We start from the raw sequence: 22,803 nt of genomic DNA, 5'->3' as shown, positions 1-22,803 counted from the left end.
CCTTCAAAATGTTGTCCTTTGGAAGATGCCCACTTGTTCCAACCATGCAAGCATTACTAAAGTTTGTTTATATTCGTCTTCTGAAAGTTTCCTTATAGTCATAGCTCATATGTCTCCACTTCCCATGCAGCACAGTCATTAGCAACTATTTAATAGGAGACATAGGCAGAATGGTTAATGGCCTGACAAAAATGCTTGTATAAATCAGCCCTTATGAACCATCAAGCTTTCCTCACCATTGAAATGGTACATAAACTTCCTCCAACTGACCTTTTTCTTTTTATTTCACACTCAGAGCAGAGCTAAAAGATATTTTAAATCCAGTTTGTCACAACAGATTGAGGAGAACATAATCCAAAAAAAAAATACACACTATTTACTGACCCCTACTATTCGGAAGAATATTTTTAGGCATGACTTTCCTTCCTCCTTCAACACATACACACATAGGAAACCACACTCTCATAGACCACCTCATCAGACCATATAAGAAATATCTGGATCATCCCTTACACGCAGTTTGATATTGAGGTCTTAGTTCATCAAAATCCCGATTTTATCTAACTCACTGAGTTCAATATCCTCAATGCTTTGCTCTATGACCAGAATGAAGGCCCCAAATTCACATGACAGGTGAATCCTGTATTTTACACGTTAAGAGGGAACAGAATCTTTTCATCCTGGATTCCCAAAGGCTCTCACCCAGCCTGCTCACACATTCTTGAATCAGAAAGATGTACTCAATCATGCACAGAGCTCTTAAGACTAAGATTTCTCCTGCTTCTCTAGCTGAAATGGAGGCTTGCAGGTAGGAAAGCTGTGTGCACAATCATCTTTTCTGTAGGCTCCACCCTCCAAACTGGTGTTAGCAATGCAATAAAACAAATCAAACAAACAAAAGTAAAGAAAGAAATAAACAAAAAACTTGTAATGTATCACACTCTCAAAGAGACTTTGAGGTCAGAGGCATTGTTGTTAAAAATCTTTAAAAGGAAGAAATTTTAAATACAGTCATCCGACACAATATAACACTTGTAAACAAATGTTGAGAAATAACTAAGAAAGGATTAAATTTTTTTCAAAAGTCCACCTTCTCCAAAATTAATTTTTAAACTTGATGCAATCCATTCAAAATTCTAATTAAGACTTTAAGAAATAAACTTGTTATTTTAGAATGATTTTAGATTTACAGAAAAGTTTCTAAGATATACAAAGTTTCCATATGCCCACACACAGTTTCCTCTATTACAGTATTAACATCTCACATGAATATGGTGCCTTGTCACAGTTAAAGAACCAATACTGATAAACACTTTCTTTGAAATTAACCAAATGAATCTAAAGTTCATCTCAGAATAAACAAGAGGTAATAGCTATAAATAGTTTTTTTAAAAAGTACAATGGTGCCTGACCAGGCGGTGGTGCAGTGGATAGAGCATCGGACTGGGATACAGAAGGACCCAGGTTTGAGACCCTGGGGTTGTCAGCTTGAGCACGGGTTCATCTGGTTTGAGCAAAAAGCTCACTACCATGGACCCAAGGTCACTGGCTCGAGCGGGGGGTTACTCAGTCTGCTGAAGGCCCGCGGTCATGGCACATATGAGAAAGCAATCAATGAACAACTATGGTGTCGCAACGAAAAACTGATGATTGATGCTTCTCATCTCTCTCCGTTCCTGTCTGTCTGTCCCTATCTATCCCTCTATCTGACTCTCTCTCTGTCCCTATAAAAAAAAATTAAACTATTAATAAATAAATAAATAAAAGTACAATGGTAAGGAACTATCAGATATTTAAACAAACTATAAAATTATAGCAAAAAAACAAACAAACAAACAAACAAACCAGTCTGATACTTGGCAACAAGAGCCAGACTGATTAAAAGAAGAGAAAAGAGTCTAGAAATGGATCCAAGGAATTTTATATGATCCAAGAATTGATAGAAAACAATGAGAAAAAGATGGATTATTCAAAATAGTTTGAGCATACTAGTTAATCAGTGAGAAACAAATCAAGGTGAAATACAACTGCCAAATATTAAAAGCAAATCAAAAAAATATACCAATAAATAAATAAACTTTTCAGAAAAATCCTGGGATGGAAATATCTTCTTAAGTATGATATAAAAGCCAAAAATTTGAAACTATAAAATAGAAACTCTACTCAGCCATTATTATTCAAAAGCACTCATAGAAAATACATAATAGAATTACTGTGTGTGTATGTATGTGTGTGTGGTGAGAACATTTAAGATATACTCTCTTAGCAACTTTCAAGTATATAATACAGTATTTATTATTGACTACAGTTACCATTCTATACATTAGATGAAGTGACAGAGATATTACCTAACTACTATTGTGATAATCATTTTGCAAACCACTACTGTGATCCATCACTTTGCAATATACAATATGTGTACATTTTAAACTTATATAACATTATATATCAACTGTATCTCAATAAAGGTGAAAATATATGTAACAAAAAAACACATGAACTAATAATATTTATACATAGCTAAAAATTCCTGACAGGAAAAACTATTAACAGTTAAAACACAAACCAGAGGAAAGATTTGCAGTAAATATGACTAGAAAAGGGTTAATATCTTTTTAAATTAAAAAAAAAAACCCTTGTAAATCAATACTGTTACTAGATAAACTATCCCAATTCCTAGCTAACTACCTCACACTTGCTCACAGAGCCTCTTCTCTCTCAAGGACATTGTTCCAGCAATTCTATCCCCTCCCATCATCAGTTGGAGGTTTTTTACTTTATTTTATTTTGCCTCTTCTTGATCATTCTCATGAGAAAACAAACACAAGGGTACTTCCTTCTAAATATAATAAAGCAAACCACCTTCTCCCGATGCTCTGTCCCCATTAAGCTAGAACCCCATTTATTTGCTCCCTTTTGCAGCTACACTGCATGAAAGTACGGTCCAGTTTATCTGCTGCTAAGATCTCTTTGTCCATCTCTGTCAGGCTTTTTTTCTCTAAACTTTCCTGAGGCAACTCCAGTTACTAGATTGGTAAATGTTTCCAGATTTTTTTCTCTGCAGATAAAGACATACCCTAATATGTTTCTAAAAATTATTTCTGGGTAGAGAGATAACAGATAACTTTTCTTTTTTCCTTTATAATGTTTTGATACTGTCTGAATTTAAAAATAAATAAATAAATAAGTCTGTGTTACTTTTATAATCAAAGGGAAAAAGTTTTCATTTTTTTATGAAGTCACCATCTTAGCCTTAAGAATACTATATCAGCAGCTTTGTCTTTAAAATGAAGTATTATTAATAAATAAAGCCAGAATAAATTACCTTATTTGCTTTTAGTAGGGAAAAAAACACTAAAATATATAGTAACCCTTATTTCAGAGAAACATTTATTTGGATGACTTTTAATTAATATAGCTTCTATATCAATGTTTTTCTAGCTAGATGATCATTCTTTTTTTTCTTGGGTAGATGACAGAGAGGAAGATAAATGCTGAGTAGAAGGTCTCACAAGGAACTAAAATGGGGTCACACACACAAAAGGTCCAAACACTCCTTTGGTTCATGCAAGATGTCCTCCACTCATGAGCTACATGCTATTCCCCTACACACACACACACACACACATACACACACACACACACACGCACATGCACACGCGCACACACGCGCACACACACGCACCCCTTTATCAGGAGACTGGAGTCCTAACTCACCCCACCTCCCCTCCCGACCTTGAGTCCACCATGCGCCTCACTTCCAGGTTGGCCCTCCACCCCCACCCTCCCTTTCTATCTTTCCTGCCTAGCCCCTTTCTTCTCCTGATCTGAGCAAACCTGTCACTCTTCCTCGCTTTGACAAGAACAAAATAATTCCTTGCTTTTAAATAAAACAGTTAAAAGCATAGTGTGGTGACAGTAAGTCTATAAAGCCCCATATATTTTTTATGTAAAGTATTTTTAAGAGGGTGACAATATTTTCAAAAAGGCAATGCTGTCATGAAGGTTGAGGCAGAACATTGGAATAACCAATAGCTACACGTTTGCTGAATTCCATCTAAGTGGAAGCCAACCACTTGTCATAAACACAGAAAATGTTACAAAACATATATGTATACAGAGAAAAAGGTCTCAAGGCAGATGCAACATAATAGTAGTTTCACTGCTACATATTTGTATTTTTTAACTGCTCCATGATGTATACATATCACATAGGTAATTTAAAAGTTAAATGTGATACATCAATAGAATATGTGCCTAAGGAGAAACAGGTGGGGAAGGTGAACAATCAGGGAGGAGGACGACGGGCAGCGGGGCAGTGAGGGGCAGTGAGAAGCGCAGACAAGGTAACAAATGCTTTAGCCCACTCTGAGAGGAACAGGGGCCTGGCTTCAACTCAGAACCCCCACCTCCGCTCCGCAAGCCCAGGAGTCCAGTGCTCTGTTCTACACTGTGGCTAACAGCCCCTAGCCAAGGCCAATCCAAGGCGAAGAACTGCTCCTTCCAAGGCATCAAGGTAAGCATTTATTTAGAAGGAGAACTTAACGTTGTGCTGGGGGCGGAAATGGGGGGCATGCTCAGGAATGCTGATGTTCACAGAGCCACTTCTCTCCACCTTTGCTTTCGCATCTCAAGCTCCAGGAGTCACTTAAAAGCAGACGATGTATTTTCAAGAAGTAAATCTCTCGGACGAGTACCTTATGTTCATGAGCCCGAGAGGGAAGGTGCTGGGCTGTGTATTGGAGCTCCCCGCCAGAGAAGACAGCTATCTGTTTTGGCACCGGCGCTCAGGGATGAGGCCATGTCTAGCGGGGATTTTCTCCAGATTCGACAGCCTTGGCCCTACCGAACCGCGCAGCTTTGTTTGCACCATACATCACTCGTCACGAGTCTTTCGTTTTTCCTTTCAGGCATCCACAGGTCAAATACTGTGTGTTCCCAGCAGCCTGTGAACTTCTTGGACCAGCAGAGGGACATTCATTTTGCTCAGCACTCCTTTAACATTTCTATTGTGTTCGATTTCCCACTCCCCTACCCACATCCCCAGAGAATAACTTCTTCCTTGTTTTAATAACTTGGACCACGGTCAAGGTTGATGTGTTTCTCCATTTTGCAGGATATTTTCTTCAGGAGAGACAAAACAGAGGCTAACAGAGTAGCCAAGGCTGGTGAGCAGCCTTAAAAAAAATCAGCAGCCATTAGGAACATAGAAAATGTTTCCTCCCTACCCCCCCCCCCCCAAGAAATAAAAAGCAGACAACGCAAGGCACCGTAAACAGAATGATTCGTAAAGGTGGACAAATACTTAGAAAGGGTCCCCGGCAATTTTTTCTTTCAGTGACCCACTTTAAAAATCTAATTTCACTTGTTTGTGGGTGAGGTAAAGGGTCAGAGGTAAGAGTGGTTCCATAAACTGTCTTCCCTTTGACTTAAAATTGAAATGCAATATTCTCCCATTCGAGGTCATAAAAACAATTCTGGTCTCAATAGGCACACAGAGATGAGGAAATGAGTAAAGGGAGAAGGAGACGAGAGTAAATCAGTGGCAAGAGTATCCTCTCCTCCCCGTTATATCATGTTTTCATCCCGTCTTCCCCACACTCTCCCTAAACTCTCGACCCCGCCCATTAGACTCTCACCGCTCCCTGACTTCTAATGAACGCTGTCTCTGTGGTCTTCTTAGGACAGGAGGAAACAAGCCTATTCTTTTTTTTTTTTTTTTTTTTTACAAAAGTAACATTTTCAAGGAAAGAAGACATGAACAGATATTTAGTGGGGGTTAGTCTGAAGTACATGATCTTTTAATAAAAAATTGATTATGCCTCATTTTTATGAGCGACATGGGAATTTTATCTTTCTTCTCCAAAACATGAGTCAAACCTCCAGTTTTCCTGTTATATATCTACCTTGTCACCATGATTTTTCTTACCACTAATTTCAAATAGTGTCATGACACTAGTTACGGATTAAAGCAAAAAAAAACCAAAACAGTAATTTCTCTTTTTCTTATGAAACATCTCTTCTCAAATCTATTTTCAATATTAACAGTATTTCCATACCATGGCAAAAGAAAGTAAATTCGGTATCACAGAGAATAATGACACCTACCCAGATGATGTCCACTTTGGGGAAAAGCCAAACTCGCTACTGGAGTAACAGAGTCAGTTGAATCCAGCCCTCAGCTGTTCATGGGCTTGGAGGGAGAGCTAAGGAGTGGTTCTCTGCAAGAGCTAAAAGAAGGGCAACCTGTGGGTCATGACTCATGCGTGCTTTGTGAAGTCGATCTACACAGCACCACCACCGTTTTAAAAAACGATATGGAAATACTGGCAAGCAGAGCATGGAGTAAGGGTAAGTGCTCTTTTGTGAAAGTCTGGGTTGTATGGGTACACCGGAGCTCAGGGTAAAAAGTATTTCTACTGTGGTCACATCTAAAAAGCTTAAGATAGGCCAATCTAGGGCCCAGATCTAGTCAGACAGAAATTAGTTCCAACATGGCTCTGCCACTGACTCCTTCCCTGAACTTGGTTAGGTGGCTTAATCTATCCAGGCTCCTCAGCTGAAAGACGGACGTGACCATAAACCTAAAATTGTCAGAAGATCAAAAGAGGAAACATATGTAGAGCCACTCACACAGGGCCCAATAATGTTAACATCCATCCTTAGATAAACGTCCACTTCACAAATGGAAGCAGACATGACCTGACTTACATTCTGAAAGGACAAATCCAGTGTGAGAGATGTTAGTACATTAGACACCTTTTCTGCTCTCCCAAGAGTTGCTCTTCTGTCAGACAACCTATTAGGGCCATTTGATTTTTTTATAACAGCTCTCTGAAAGAAATTAGTATTCTAGAAATACATTTGGATTTCAGAAATCTTTTTGCAAAATGTAAGCACCAAAAAAAAAGAAAGTAAACACCAGACCAATGAAAAAAACTTCCAGTTTTTTTTTTTTCTCTCTTATACAGCCTTGGGGAAAAAAATTGTTCACACTTTGTGCTTCATCCTGACAATGTAGCTTCTGACTTGCTAGCAAGTGACTCATATCACATGTCTAACAACCTTAAAAGATATCAAAATTACCTCAACATGGAAAGACCCAGATTCAAACAGATGCCAAGATTCCTTATCTGTCATTTTTGTAATCAAGCAAAAAACAAACCCTGTATTCTACTCAGAAGAAATTTTTAAAGACTGTAACATTCACGCTTCACAATCACGTGTTTTCCATTCCTGGCATTTAGGTTAGGGGGAGCTACTGAATTCGAAGGTGCGAAGAGAATAAGAGAGGAAGAAGCCCAGAAAGGAAGGGTGGGACCAAGAAGCCAAGAAATATAGGACAGGTTGAGAGTAGGTGGAAAGATGGAGTGCTAAAATTATCAGCAGCCCCTCAAATAGAAGTGAGAAGAGAAAAAAATCAAATCAACAGAAAGTTTCTTATTTTGAGGTCTAGAGAGAGACCTGTGGAGATTGGGATAAAAAAAATCAGGGGTGGAGGGAAAGAGGAGGATCTAACAGTAAGTCTTAAAAGATGACAAACAACTCTACTGGCTTTTGAAGAACGATCCAGAAAACGGGGTTGAGCCAGCAAAAGAAAGAAGGAGGAGAAGAGGGAGGATGGTTCTTGTGTTCAAGCAGAGAACATGAAATCAAAAGAAATTGCTACAGAAATGTCCTCGGGTACAGCTACAGGACTGGGGAAGGCACAGATGTTTGGGAGTGAAAAACGCTTTGCAGAAAGTCTGGCCACAGACTTGGGATAAAAAGTAAGTTTTCCCTTAGAGATTTAAAGGTAAATGGAGAAAATGTAAGCGAAGTATGACTGAAAATTTTGCTCGATCTGACAGGAATATGAGTAATGCCTCAAATCTAGTGTTTTGTGAAATATTCCCAAGCATCATTCTATTATAAAAACTGTTTTGCAGGAATATGTGGATAAGAAATGTCACCACCTCCATTTTCATTCATTACATGTCCTCGATAAATAAGAAGAGGCAGAAAGAGAGAGATGGGTAGGTTCTCTTCCCATCCCAGTGCACCGCTCGCTGTCCTGATCACCCATTGTCCGTCCTAAACCCTGCATCGCCCCCAGGCACCGCCAACAAGGCCTACGCCATTGGCCATCATCACACGGTCCACTCACTTGCTCTGCCCTTCTGTCCATTTCACTGAGCTGGAGCTCCCAGCAGCAACTCTAGAAGAGAAGAGAGGTGGGGGGGGGGGGGGAATGGAGCATGCATGGCTCTAAAAGCCCCCCCAGAACCCAGAATCCCATAAGAAGCCACTACACACAGAGAGATGTGAAGCTAGCTGTCTAGTCAAGAGTGCTGAACTAAGTCCCCAATCCCACTGGAGCTGAAGGTGGAGTGAGAAGCCCCACGGGGAGACGGGAAAGAGCCTGGGCTTTCAGAATCAGATCTGGGCTTGGTGTCCAGCTCTACTACTTCATGTGATGTGACCTCGGGAATGAACTTAACTCTCTGAGCTTGATTTACTTTGGAAAACAGGCTAACAGTACCTAGGCTTCACAATGTTGTTAGGAGGATCAGACGAGGTGACCTAAGAGATCATCTGATGTATCACAGGAGCTTCGTGAGTGTCATACCCGACTGCCTATCAACTCAGACTTACTAGAAAAACTAAAAGCAAGGGTTTTTTTTGTTGTTGTTGTTGTTGAAAGCAAGTCCTACCTGCTTTCCTTTGTTCATTTTCGGGTGCTAAAAACTGCCCCTACCTATATTTGACACTGGGTTCTCCCCACTGTGGGTGCATTTCAGGTGTGAAGAAACCTGTTGGTGCGACCAGGTACGAGAGCATTTGATCCCGGATTGTCCAAAATCATCATCTCCCAAATATAAATTTAGACCCTGAACTTGGTCAACTCAAGCATTTCTTGATAAAAAGAATGTAATAGTTAACATCTGTGATATCACTAGTGAAACATAAAGATTAAAAGAGGTTAAATGGACACAACTCTGAAGAATTTTTAAAAACGCAGTAAGTAAAGGCCATCTTCAGTTTTCCCAATATTCTCAACTCCCTTGTTCCAAACCAAAATATCCCGTTTCTATGACTGAAAATTTAATACTTGAACACAAACCACCAACGTGGGGTGGGAAGAAAACATCCTGATTCTACAAAGAGCTTTGCTTATTCTAAAACGGGACTCTTTTCATAAGTTATAAAGCATTTTTTAAATGGTTCAAACAGGTGGACGTTACTGTTTAAGGGCAAAGGAATAGAGACAACCTTACCCCTTTAATGTGGCTCCTAAATTCATCTGATTCCAGGTCATGCATTCCAGCTGAGAGGTCATCTGGTATAAATTGTCACTGTTAGAAAAACATAAGAGTTAGAAACGCATAACTACAAAAAAAAATAAAAGTGCAATTGTCTCTTCAACAAGCAACGGAGTTTTAACTTTCCAGCACAGCAAAAGCCTCCATGTGTTCCAGAAAGACAGAACACACGATTCTGAAATCATTTTCATTTCATCCCACTGATCGCTGCACTGCTATTCACTTCACACACAGCAGAAAGGATGTGAGGGTAATTTGGAAGCCTTTTAAAAAAACCTCAGTATAGCAAACACTGAAGTTTCTGAAGAGGTATTAAACCTTTGAAGGGAAGAGGCTAAAGGGAGTGCAACTTTGAAAGGCAACACAGGCTGGATAACTCAACATTAAAGTTAAAAGCCTGGAGCTGAAAGTAAAAAGACAGCAGATTAATTATTCGTGAAAAGACCATTAAGTTGTTTTAATCAAAGGGATAAGTATCATGTAGATTATGAGGACCCGAAATGTCAAAGAGTGATGGATGATGGATGGTCTAATACTCAAGGACGTGACAAGCAAAAGAAAGAGGATGATCAACTCTATGTAGTAGCTAAAGGAATTATTATCTATAAATTTTACAATCCTGGCACAATTAAATGGAACTTTTTTTCTAAAAGCCCCCAACCCAGTTCTGTAAAGTTGGATGAGGGAAAACAAAGGCTGATCATTTACTTTAAGACACCCCCCCCCCGAAAGGAGAAATACATGATCATGTAAAGCAATCAAAAGTTGTCCTCTCCCTTTCACTTTGTACATGCAACTCTTACAAACATCTTTATTTTGTATGTTTTTAAACATGACCTTAAGTGCATTACAGAAGAGCAATCACATCCATTCCCTGAAATAACATCCCTTCAAAGTATTCTGCATGTGCAACTCTTTTAAACATCTTTAGTACATGTGTTGTATTTTTTATTTATTCATTTATTTTCTATTTATCTTATTCCTAAAAAAAAAAAGAGCACATAAACTAATCACTAGACATCTCCTAAATTACCAAGCCCTATTTAGGAATAAATTTAGTCCTGAACTGAAATGGTTAATTATGAAATTTGAAACCCCAGAGATTGATGGTTTGTTTGGGAACCCTTGGTCTAAACACACTACAGAAGAACATTTCCACTCTACCTTCATGGCAGACGTGAAAGAAAAAAAAAAAAAAGAGTAAGAAGCTTTCAGTATCTAATGTGCGATATCAGATTGCAAATTCTGGACAATCTCCATCTTGTCATGGCATTCCTTTGGGTTGCTTCATCCATCGGGCCGAGGCAACACCAAAGTTTAATTAAGAGAAGGTTTTGTCAGGCCAACCAAACTGGGAAAATACAGCACCTCGGCATAAATGAATACTGTGCTCTCTCTTGGCATCGCTTGATAAATCATGGTAGAGTCTATCTGCGTCTCATATAATCACTCTGAAATTATTTGGAACTCCTTAGTGGCGGGTGCACAGGATAAGGAGAAAATCAGATTCCAGAAGGGGGAATTTTTACCTATGAAATGAGAAGTGACTTCAATCTCAAAGTATGTGTAGTTTCATTAGTCAGTGTATATCTGGACCCCATCATTCATCCCCATGTCTCGCTGGCTATTATGCTACTACAATATCTTACATATCAATGAAAAAAAAATGATTAGTTTCTCCTGCAGCTTCCCGGTTTGCAGCAGCGGCCGGTGCTGGTCTGTGCCACTACGTTTCTCAATTCCACGAATTCTTGCTGTTAAGGCCAGTGTAATTAATTCCTGAAGGACCCCAATTTTTATTAGAAGTGCCAGCCTGCTGCATTTAATACAGGCGAGTGTCTTGAACTTTCTTTGGGTTGACAGTTCATTAATAAGCAGCCTCCCCCACAATCTCTACTGGTTTTTGTTCTCTTGCACCTTTTCATCAAGCAATCCATTTATTAATCTTGTCATTAATCTCAGCCAACAGGCATTGTATTCCCCAGGCAGCTCTATATTTTTGTCACTGATTTTTAAAAAATCGTTCTCCAACTAAAATCACTCAGCTCCAGTTGACAATTTTCCTAGGTTCTACCAGGATGTGAGATCTTTCTGGAAATCATTTCATCCTTGCGGAAAACTAAGAAAATCTGAATTTTTAAGAGGGCTGAGAAACAAGATGAGTGACAGACACATATGGGTTAATGAGTCCCAAATAGCTAACTTTAAATATTTTAGGAATTTTCTCACAGATTTAAAGAACAGTCCAATAGGTTCTTAAAGTAATACCCCCAAAAAGAAAATATTTTTTAAGAAGACTTTCTTGGCCCCCACAAAACAAATTCTCTCAATTATAAGGTTCTGTTTTACATATAGGCATCTTCCTAGTAGGTGCTTACTAAATACTCTATACTGCCTTGTCCAACATGGTAGCCACTAGTAACATGTGACTATTGAGCACTTGAAATATGAGTAGTGCCACATGTTGAAATAAGACTTGGGCTATATTGGGTTAAATAGAATGTTTAAACATTAATTTCAGTTTCTCTTTTCATGTGGCTAGTAACAAATCTCAAATTATGTTCATAGCTTGCACGATGTTTCTGCTGGACAGTGCTATTCTATAAATTTTAAGATCTTGAGCAAATTGAGCAAATCATTTCGGCTCGCTGCACCTCAGTTTTCTCATCTGTCAAATGGAAACATTAATGCCAATCAGTCTAACTTTACAGAGATGTCGTAAAGCTCTAATAATGGCTCTTTGAGAACTATACAGATAAAATATATTAATTTTTCAAATCTGTCAAATTTTGCACAACACTCTCACACATCTCCAGTATTCTTCACAGCAGCTCTGTGAGGCAGGTAGAATTATGATCCCCATTGATCAGGAGGACCTGGGTTTGGAGGTGCCCAGTGCTGACCTCCTGATGCCTCCACCCCCACTCTGCCCTGCCCCGCCCCTTTGAAAGCTTCAAGCATCATTTGGCCTCTGAGCCTCATCTTCTCACTACCATTTAAATAACAGTAACAATAATATAATAATAATACAGACAAAAATCTGGAAGTGAGAGAGAACATACACAAGGAAGCATCATAACCTATTTTGTCTCCAAAAAGTTACAAGATGCCCAACACATCCTCTTGAGCTAACTCGGGAAAGCATACCAAGATTCCAGAAGGAATCCCACTTTGTGATTTTAGTGGTCCTAATGGCCTAGTTTGTAAAACTTCTGCAGGGGAGAGAAGGTGGGATGGAAAGAAGACACTTTCCGAAAATGTCCAAGCTACTGATAGGTTTCCTGAGGCCAGCGATAAGATCAGAGCACAATTTTAACCACATCCTGCCTTCTCTTGGCTGGGGCTCCTCAGCAGTTCAGTCAGTAGGCTTGGCTGGCACACTCTTTCAACTGGAAGTCAGTGACAATAACTGCTGCTGGGGAGAGGACAAAATGTGAACTTGAGCTAAAAATATTGGGCCCACGCATGCCCGGGCTCTGATCTCTTTGGGCAATCGGTTAACACCCAGCTTTCATCGTGAAAACCCACAAAAAGAGGCAGCACTGGTCAAAGAATATATAGCCTCTGACAAATAAAGCAGCTAATTGTTCAATAACCACGGTAGGTGTCAACCACCTCATTCCCCGAGGAGATCAGATAAGCAAGCGGTTTGGCTCAGGACGACCACAGTGGTCACGTAGGCATCTCAGCTCCCCGTCTAACTCTGTCTGTTCGGAAGTGAACTCTGAAATTGCAGGCTGCCAAAATATATTCTGAAAGTCGTGGTGTCCTTTATATTATTTTTAAGTAGGTCTTTAAAAAAAAAAAAAAGTCACTTGCTTCCTATGTAAGAAATGTTTGAAGTTGGAGGCAAGAGAAAGAGGAAAGAAACTTCTATAACTGGGATTAATGCAAGCTGGAGTAAAATAAAAGGAAGTCAGTCCTAGCAAAGAGGGGAACTTAAAAGGAAGTCAGTAGTAGATCATATAGAGTTTGTTTTGGCCTGGACTGCAGTATTACTGAGTTCTCGACCTCCACACAAAAAGAAAGGAAGAAGAAAACCCTGGGCTATTATCTGGACCAAAACTCCTCCACTCTTCAGATTGCATGTGTAATTCAAGTACAGTTTCATCTTTAAGTGTGTTTACTATATTCAGCAGAACAATGCAGAAAAGTTCATGTCACCACTGGAATAGAACCATTGAACCCGGCAGAGACTGGAGTTCCCTCTGCCAAACAGTTGCTAGCTGGCAAAGTAGCATTTTTTTTTCCAGTTACAGTTTACATTCAATATTATCCTCTATTAGTTTCAGGTATACCGCAGAATGGTTAGACAATTACAGATTTTACAAAGCGGCCCCCTGATATTTGAAGCACCCGCCTGGCCCCATACATAGTTATTACAGTATTACTGACTCTAGTCCCCATGTTGTACTTTACATCCCTGCAACTATTCTGTAGCTACCGATCTGTGCCTTCCTACTTCTCAATCCGTTCACACTTTTCACCCAGCCCCTCAGCCCCACACCTTGCTAAGTAACATCTTGGTAGAAGAAAAGATTGTCCCCCGGGGGGGGATGATTTTTTTTTTAAGCCAAATAAGAAAAAGGCAAACATAACTGACACCCGTGATCAGAATTCATGCCGTTTCCACCGTCCGCAGTCACAGCTCTGCCCCTTGCTAACAGAGAGGCACTGTGGGGCCGCCTCTACCGGATGGCCAAGGCTCGTGTACTGCAGCCAGACTTCCATGCTGCCCTTTTCCTGCCTTCTCCCCTCTGGGGCGCCTTGGAGGCTGCCTGTTGAGACATTTCTGCCCAGCAGGCCATGGTGAATAATTATTTTACAGTCAATCTCTTGGTATTGTAATTTCTCTCAAGCTCACCAGTTAACCAAAGAAAAACCCACTGGGGATTCAACTTCTATTAATAAACACTTGGTCAGCACAAAAGTTGAAGGAATATTTGAAACAAGATGTTTCCCCCTCCCTGGAGACAAGTCCAATGCAAGCCTCTGGCTTTGATAACACTGCTGACCGACCGCCGTGGAAACCGCTCCAGACTTTCCGCCTTCGTGCCTACCTACTTGAGAAACGCATCCCAGTGTTGTGCTGAGTAAAATTTGCACACCGTGTAAAGCAGGGGTCCCCAAACTATGGGCCCGTGGGCCACATGCGGCCCCCTGAGGCCATTTATCCGGCCCCCCACCGCACTTCCGGAAGGGGCACCTCTTTCATTGGTGGTCAGTGAGAGGAGCATAGTTCCCATTGAAATACTGGTCAGTTTGTTGATTTAAATTTATTTGTTCTTTATTTTAAATATTGTATTTGTTCCCGTTTTGTTTTTTACTTTAAAATAAGATATGTGCAGTGTGCACAGGGATTTGTTCATAGTTTTTTTTTTATAGTCCGGCCCTCCAACGGCCTGAGGGACAGTGAACTGGCCCCCTGTGTAAAAAGTTTGGGGACCCCTGATGTAAAGTGTACTTCGCTACACCAGTGAAAACAGGCAACACTGGTTATGATTTTATTTTCTCGGGCACACACTGTCCTCTCATTTATGACTAAGTCAAAAACTAACCTACAGGGTGGACTGTGAACCTCCTGGTGACCTGGATTCCCCAGAACCTCTGTGGATGGTAACCAGTTTCTCCCCCTGAAAGACAACCTACTGGTAACAGGGTCCATTCTCAACCTCACCAATTATGAAGCATCAACGTTCAATTAAAAAGAGTTCAGTCAGCAATTATTGCTTCCCAAATATCTAAAGGGCAAGAGGACACGGGCTCATTTGTGTTGGTAACACCGTTGCTAAAGAAAGATATGCAAACCACATAAAAGGAAAAAGAAAGGGAAACACCTATAATGTCTTATTTCTTTTTAATGTGCATGGAAATATCTTTCAAACACAGTGTACAGAACTCCATTTCCTAGTAGTTGCAAGAATCAAGCTGTGCAAGGAGCACAGTCAGGGCCTGGGGCTCCGCGGTGCGCAGAGGAGGCAGAGGGGGCTTGTGGAAGAGGACTCAAGGGAAGTGAGCAGGGAAGGTCCAGCTAGTTGCCCGTTCTAGGTAGAAATCAGAGGAAGCACTGTATTCTACCTAAGGAGCGGGCCTGACTGCTGTCTTCCCTTTGGACAGCACGGGTCCAACATTGCCTGGGATCTTATCTCTGAGCAAGCAGAAAGCTGGTGGCCCTGGAAACCAACACTATTCCTGGGTCAATGGACAGGGAGAAAGGCCTCTGCCTGGGCTTCTTTAAAGATGCCTAGAACTGAACTTCCCCAATAGTTCACATCCAGTGGTAAAGGCAAAGTTAAGCCTTAGGGAGAAAGTTCAAGTTGGCTCCAACAATATTCACCAGGGGAAAATCCTTCCCCTCATCCACTTAGTGCTTACTACTGAAAGCTATGGGTAAAGCTAATGGATAATGGGTTTCTTTCACAACTGTGGGAAATAAAGGCCTTTCTCTAGCAAGACCTAGGGCAGATGCCAGCTTCGGAGAGAGAATGGCAGTTATGTACCAGGGGAGGCAGCAGGGTGGATGCAGTGGGTAGGAGCATGGATTCTGGAACCTTGCTACCTGAATCTGAACACTGGCTCTGTCCCTTATTGTGTCACACTGGGCAAATTCACCTCTCAGGGCCCCCGTTTCCTCCTCTGTGAAGTGGGGGTAAGAACCTCAGAAATGATACTTCAAAAAGTTGCCATGTGATTAAATGAGCCAAGATTTGTGAAGTGCCTAGATTGGTGTCTGGATGAAATAAGTCTATATGCATTTGCTATTATAATTTATTAGCAAAAGCATGGACTATGTAAGGGGAATGTTAAAGGGGCTATCCCTTGGTGATTCAGAGCACAGATGGGCTTTGAAGTCAGAGATATTGAGGATGAAATTCTGGTTCTGATTCTCACTTGCTGTGTGTGTGTGTGACCCTGAGCAAGTTACTTCTAGTCTCTAAACCTATCTCCTCCTCAGTAGAGTGGAGTTTAGAGTACCAACCTCAAAAGTAATCAGAAGACTTAAATGAGTGAGCTCAGTGAAACACTTAGACCACGCCCAGCAGTACAGAATCAGCATGCAGTAATCAATCCTAGTTACTATGTTACAGGGGCTCAGGCATTCACCCAGCTATGATCACTGGCTTCCCTAAGGGCTGAAATCTGGTTTCATAAGCCCTAACGGCCTTTAGACAAAACTCTACCCACATCTGCCCTGATCACATAGCTCGGTTGGCTAGAGCATCGTGCTAAATAAAGCACAGAGGTTGTCAGTTCGATCCCCGGTCAGGGCACATACAGGAACAGATCAATGTTCCTGTCGTCTCTGTCTGTCTCTCTCCCTCCTTTCCTCTCTCTCTAAAATCAATAAAATAAACATTAAAAAAGTTTTTTAAACCCCACCTTCAAGATGGGGGTGGAGGGGGCAGGGAGGATGGAGAAACCATCTCCTGTTACTTTCCATAAGTTGACTGAGGGCATTTTCTCCTCATTACTGTTTACACCTGCACACAAATGTGTATAGCTATGACTCCTCACATCTGTTACCTGAGAGAGGAGAAAACTTGCAGTATTTCTCTTGTGGTAAATAAATACAGTTCTAACAAGAAGAGAATTTTAACTATTTCCTCAAAGCAAATTCACATAGTGCACTGTTTATTTAATGTCCATATATATGTACCAGTCCCTTTTCTTCAGGCTGGGAAAGGGGACTAAGTCCAAGATTGGGGACACGGAGCTTTGGGAAACGGGGAGGGAGGGGAAGAAGCTGGGCAGGCTGCCGCAGAGGGGCAAGTGTGGTGCGGCAGACCAAACACAAGCAAGCCTTTCTCAGGAGGTCGCAATCTCACACAGAAAAGCAGCGCTGAATATCCAAAATCCCAGAGTTGTTAACTGATTCAAGCTCAGTCTTATTTTCTATGCTTTTCAAACTTTTAGAAGTAGGGAAGAAGAGAATGACGTACCACAGTAATGTCGATGCACAGACCCAATTTTAAAATATCCCTACATCATTACTACAGAGGTAGTGCCTGATCTTTTTTTGCTTAGGCCAAACTAATCCGATTTATTTTGTCCATTTAAATTCATAAAACATTGATGTAAATTTCTCCATAATTTGTCTTGAGACATCAGGCATTGTTAACCTGACAATTTTTAAAAAAGCAATTTGTTTAAATGGCATGTAAGATGCCTATACAGCTCTCTTCCCAAGCCTTCTGTTCTAGAGAATTGGAGGGGGGGGGGGGTCAGATGAGGCACCCACCCGAGTGCTTCTGTGACAAGTGCTCTCTAAAGGAACGCAGTGCTCCAAGCCTTCTGTTCTAGAGAATTGGAGGGAGGGGGGGGGGGTCAGATGAGGACCCACCCGAGTGCTTCTGTGACAAGTGCTCTCTAAAGGAATGCAGTGCTCCCAGTTGGTGCCGGCCCAAGCAAGAGGACTTCACCTCCGTCAAGGAGAACAGCCAGAAGAAACCCAACTCTTCCAGCGAGGATATGGCCTTGGTTGCGGTGCCAATAAACTTTCCAATAAAAACTACGCCAGTAACTATTCAGCATTTATTAAGCACTTACTATAATCAGGCCATGTTAAACCTTCCAGGCTTCTTTTCATGATTCCTAACTATCATCTGAATATTTGCCTTATTACTTCAGTACCTGGAGACTCCCTTGATCAACACCTTTTAGTTTTTTTTATTTGTTGATTTGAGAGAGAGAGAGAGGGAGAGAGAGAGAGAGAATCATCATTTGTTGCCCCAGTTATTTTTATGCTTTCATTGGTTGATTCTTGTATATGCCCTGACTGGAGGTCAAACCACAACTGGCGTTTCTGGACAACACTCTAACCAACTGAGCTATCCTGCCAGGCTTCAAAAGTTGTTTTATTAGGTGGATGGAAATGAGTTACTGAGAACACCGTGGAACACCTGTTTACATAGCTATTTGAATGGTGCACATGAGGCTGTGTCGTCCCAAAATGCCAGAGTTGCAGGTTCAAACTCCAGTCAGGGCACATACAAGATGCAACCAGTGAGTGCATAAATAAATGGAACAGCAAACTGATGTTTCTCTCTCTTTCTCTCCCTCTAAAATCAGTAAATTTAAAAAATAAATAAACAGTGTACATGAAAACACGTACTTCAGCTTGAAGTACCTGATCTTTGAAAAGTAGTAATTCAAACCGTGAGTTTGGAGTGGGTGGAGCTTCAAAGACTCAGAGAGGACAAATTTCAACAGAGCAAACTCTTATCCTACTGTGGTCACAAATTATTTTTAGGAGATGTTATTGCTTAGGAAATTTTCTGTAACAAAAGAAAACGGTATTTTAATAACATTCATATGAAAATGAGAAGGAAAGTGTAATTATGTAGAAAGAAAAAAAGGATAAGCAGGTATTTCCAAAAGGTAAACCTAACAAAACTGCTTTATGCAGTAGCCAATTCAAAACTGGATTAAAAATGTCAAAGTTTTATGTACAAAATGCAATTAAAGTGGTTGTTTCTATTTCTATAGTAATCACAGATTTAGCCCTGTTTTTTCTGGTTGGCTCAGTCCCTCTGATGGGCCCCTTCCTGGAGTCCCACAAGGTGGGATTATGCGTAAGAAAAAGGAGAGTAAGAAATATGTGTAGCTTCATGTCACTACTGAACCAGACTCCAATGGCCTCTCAGTCCCCAACTCCAGGGTGGTATCCTGGCCCAACCAAACAGCACCCATTAGGCATATGGTCTTCCTCTCCAGATGGGGTGAGGCACCAAGCAAGGGTCAAGGGGGAAGGAGCAGGCCAAGGCCCCATTACAACTGCCCCTCAATGCTGTAGCCCCAGTGGCTACTAGGGTAATAGCAATGAGGCTCTGACAACTGGCAGGAGCTGCTCGTCAAGGAAGAGGGGAATGGCCCCTCCACACCATTTGCTAACGGAGTAAGATCACAGCAGAGAATGGCTGGGATCCTGCCTCCATTTCAGCGACCTGACCTTCAGAGGCCAGGCGCAGAGATGGCTGGCTGAGGGCAGAACACGGGCCTGCGGTGCTGACGGATAGAACTGGTTCCCAGCTAGGAAGGCAAGAAAGGAGGGCGATGAGTTGTGACCTTTCTACCTCTATCTGTGCAACCTGCCTGCATTTCTTTGCCCCCTCTATCAAAAGAGAGAGAGATAAAAAAAGGAAAAGAAAAGGGAAAAGGGAAGGGAAGGGAAGGAAAAGGAGAAAAAGGGGATCTCAAATCCAAGATCCAATTAGATACACCAGATTTTCCGATCAAAAGAAAAGGTTTCAAAGGTTTCCAAAACCCACTCAGCTGAGGCGTACGAAGTGGAATGGGCTCAGCCCAGGACAGGAGAATCAGCCCAGGCCCAAGCTCAATTTCATCAGCACGCCAGGACTTGAGGATGCGCCCTGCGGGCTCGGGAGCAAAGACTCCCTTCCCCTCCTCCACCTGTGGGACCGAAGGTCCCCGGGCGCGGCCATCCCCCTCACCCAATCTCCCAGGGCAGGCGCTTTTCCTTCCTTCATTACCTCACTACCTCCTTCCCTTGACGTCAGCCCCGGGTCCCGGGGAGGAGGGGTGGGAGGATGGAGATGAGTTTGGGGGCAGGCGGTATCAGGGTCTCAGCCGCACGGCGGTGAGGGGGGCGGTATATGAGGTAATGCGCACCCAATCCCGAGCTTCCAAAGCTGCGAGCTGCCACTTCCCTCCCCCAACCCAACCTTCCCGCCGGCCCGGCCGGTGTGTGCACCAGTTACTAGGCAACCCTATCGGAGACGCGGGATGCTGGCCAAGTTCACCTAAAGTTGAAGAATAAATTTGGGGGAGAGTAGGTGGAGAGTGGAGCGAGAGCCTGGAGAAGGCACCACAAGGAGCAAGAAAAAAAGCCTCGAAGGAAAAGAAACTGTCTTCCGCCTGCTCGGAACAGGAAGAAGGGCGGGCGCAGGACACCGCGGAGACCCGACCACAGTCCCGGGTCGCGACCCAGCGCGCAGCCCGGCGCGGAGAATGAGCCCACAAAGCGCACGGGCCTGGAGGACCGGAGTGGGGAAGAGCTGTCGCCAGAGGGTACGCGCCCTCGAAGTAGCCCAGAGAAGGCTGGCCTGGTGGCCAGTGGACAAAAAGGGATTTGAAGAATGAAAAAAAAACCCCGCGTGGCAGTGGATCCGTGTTTAATCTTTGGTACTCCCAGCAAAAAGCCCTTTGAAAAAAATAACTTTCAAAGCGCCTCTCCTTCCTTTTCAGTTCCAAACATTAACCGTGCTCGTTTATATTAAAAATAACATGTAAACGAGGAAATTTACTTTCAATCAGAGCCTGGCGACCTGCTTTAATTTGTTGTAAGTAGCCGAGAGAGCTAAGGGCATCTTTGCCTCCCACACCCCGCACGCCCCGCTTTGGGCGTCCCCGCGCCTCCGGCTCCCGGGGCCCCAGACACGGCGCCGAGCGCCATCCTACCTGCTGTACGGCGTCCTCAGCAGCAGCGCCTGGCTGCCTGTGCAGCTGTCGGTGGGCGTGTGGCAGCCGTAGACCGGGGGCGGCACGGAGTACTGCTGCTCGCCTGCAGAAAGCCAGGGAGAGCGGGCTGAGCGCGCCCCAGGGGCTCGGGGCGCAGGGCGACGGGCAGGGGCCGGGGAAGAGCGCCTCCTGGGCTGGGCCCCGAGGCTAAGCTGGGGCAATGGAACCTGGAGGCCTGGCCCGCAGTGAGGGTTGTCCAGACCGTAATGAGTAGTTTCCCACGTCACACTCTTAACCTTAGAACTAACTGCCCAGTACACCGAAAAGACCCTGGGGACATTCTTAGACTTAGTTAAGTGGAGCTGTCCCTAAAATACCTGCGGAGGGGGAGAAACCGATCTTTTCTTCTAAATTGAGTGAGACTGAGCTAATTATTTGCTGTGGTTTGGAAATTCACTTGGTGGGGGGAGAGCAGAGGTCGCATGGAGGAAGGGCCCCAGCTCACTCCCGCCTGCTTACCCAGTGAGCCCTGCTGGCCCATGGGGTCCTCGTGCTTGAAGGAGTGGTTGGGGAACTGCGCCGCGTGGTGCGAGGGCGTGTGGCCATAGCTGGGCGTGCCGTCGAAGGTGACTGTGCTGTAACCTGCGGGAGCGGCAGAAAGAGACAGCGTCAACCCAGAGCCGCGGCCAGTGGGTCTAAACCAGAACCCGTGCGGAGGAGCGCCCGGCCCCCCATTCGGATCCCCGGAGAAGGTTATAGCGACCTCCGGACCTCTAGGACTTCCCGCGGGAAGGCGGCCCGAGCCTCGAGGTGTGACCTCGGGGTCCGTTCCCGCCCCGCCCCAAGTAAAACCCGGACTTCCCAGTGATTCCCCAATGCACTTACGCCCTTGCGCTCCACACTGTGTGCCGCGCCTGGGCCGAACCTCCCGCAAGGAATTATAGAATGATGTCCCAACTCCTCGGCGGAGAAACGTGCTCTCCCCCGAACCAGGCACCGCGCCTCTGGCGCAGAGGCCGCGCGGGCGAGCGAAATGAATCGACTCTGCTGACCCCGCGCTGACTCGGTGCCGTAAATCAGGGGCCCGCGCACCAACTTTCATTAATTACTCGGAGCCAGTTATACGGCCTGGGCTTTAAATGGGGAGAATAATCACTGAGTAATGTTATCTGTCTGAGGCTGAGTGACCCGACACCCTGACACCCAAAGCCCTCGGGAAAGCTAGTGAGCGGAAAAAGAAGGGGCCCTTCCAGAAGGGCCTGCGGGCCTTGACCCTGCCTCCTACTTCTTCTCCTCTGCACGGACCCACCTCGCACTTGGCAGGTCCGACTCTGACCAGCATTGCGGGGAGCAACTTCCTCGTGGCACAGGCCAGGAGGCCTGTTTCTTTAGAGTGTGCCCGACACTGTGCCTCAATCTCACTGCAGTGCGCAGGCCCTCTGCCTCAGTTTCCCTGCCAAGAAATACAGGGCGATACCGCCATGTTCTTTCTCAATACCGTCAAGTGAAAAAATATATAATGTGGTGTCTCGGTTGAAAATGTAGCCTCCTTCTATGATTACTGTCAAAATCATAGACATAGATATTGTCAAAGCAACTATGAAGTTGCTTTAAACATATATCCATCAGCTTCTGGAAAACCTTGCCGCCTCGGGCGGGGTGGGGTGGGGGGGAGCAGCCTGCCGCTAAGAAAAGGGTAAGTCCTGGGGCCCTGAGCCCAACGGTAGGGTCCCCTCCTATCTCGGGAGTCTCTGGTCTGAGGCCCAGGCCAAGTGACGAATAAGATTGGCTCAGACACTCGCACTGGTCCCCTGTAGTATCACTGGTCTGGTCCCAGCGTCTCCCAACCCCTGCCACTGCAATTGGTCTCCAAACCCCATTCGACGCTTGGCAATGGGGTAGGTCAAATGGTCCCCATCAAACGCTTGTCCGAGGCATGATCCCTCTGCAACAAGTGTCCTAGAACACTTAGGCTGGACAAAGGAGCTCATTACCTCACCCCCCCCCCAACGGAAACCGAACTTCCACGGGCCCACTCTGGGGAATGTGGTGTGTCAAAGTGGGAGGAAAGATTGGGACCGGT

The 22,803-nt window shown here is 43.6% G+C and overlaps 1 protein-coding gene across 4 annotated transcripts in view; it reads right to left on the bottom strand.

The window, feature by feature from the left end:
- Nucleotides 1-22,803, bottom strand: part of WT1 (WT1 transcription factor) — a 49,752-nt gene that overhangs the window by 21,677 nt on the left and 5,272 nt on the right. For 2 of the 4 annotated variants that reach the window (XM_066360540.1, XM_066360541.1), the window contains exons 2-5: nucleotides 21,240-21,362; nucleotides 20,721-20,823; nucleotides 9,258-9,335; nucleotides 8,147-8,197 (exon numbers count right to left, since the gene is read on the bottom strand). In XM_066360540.1, the coding sequence (XP_066216637.1) occupies nucleotides 8,147-8,197; nucleotides 9,258-9,335; nucleotides 20,721-20,823; nucleotides 21,240-21,362 (355 nt within the window). The remainder of the gene's footprint in view (nucleotides 1-8,146; nucleotides 8,198-9,257; nucleotides 9,336-20,720; nucleotides 20,824-21,239; nucleotides 21,363-22,803) is intronic. The other 2 variants (XM_066360542.1, XM_066360539.1) reach the window with 1 other exon arrangement.

Source organism: Saccopteryx leptura, chromosome 1 (assembly GCF_036850995.1).
Source record: "Saccopteryx leptura isolate mSacLep1 chromosome 1, mSacLep1_pri_phased_curated, whole genome shotgun sequence".
Taxonomy (NCBI): Eukaryota; Metazoa; Chordata; class Mammalia; order Chiroptera; family Emballonuridae; genus Saccopteryx; species Saccopteryx leptura.
The sequence above is the reverse complement of the archived record's forward strand: the minus strand, read 5'-3'. Positions and strand labels throughout refer to the sequence as shown.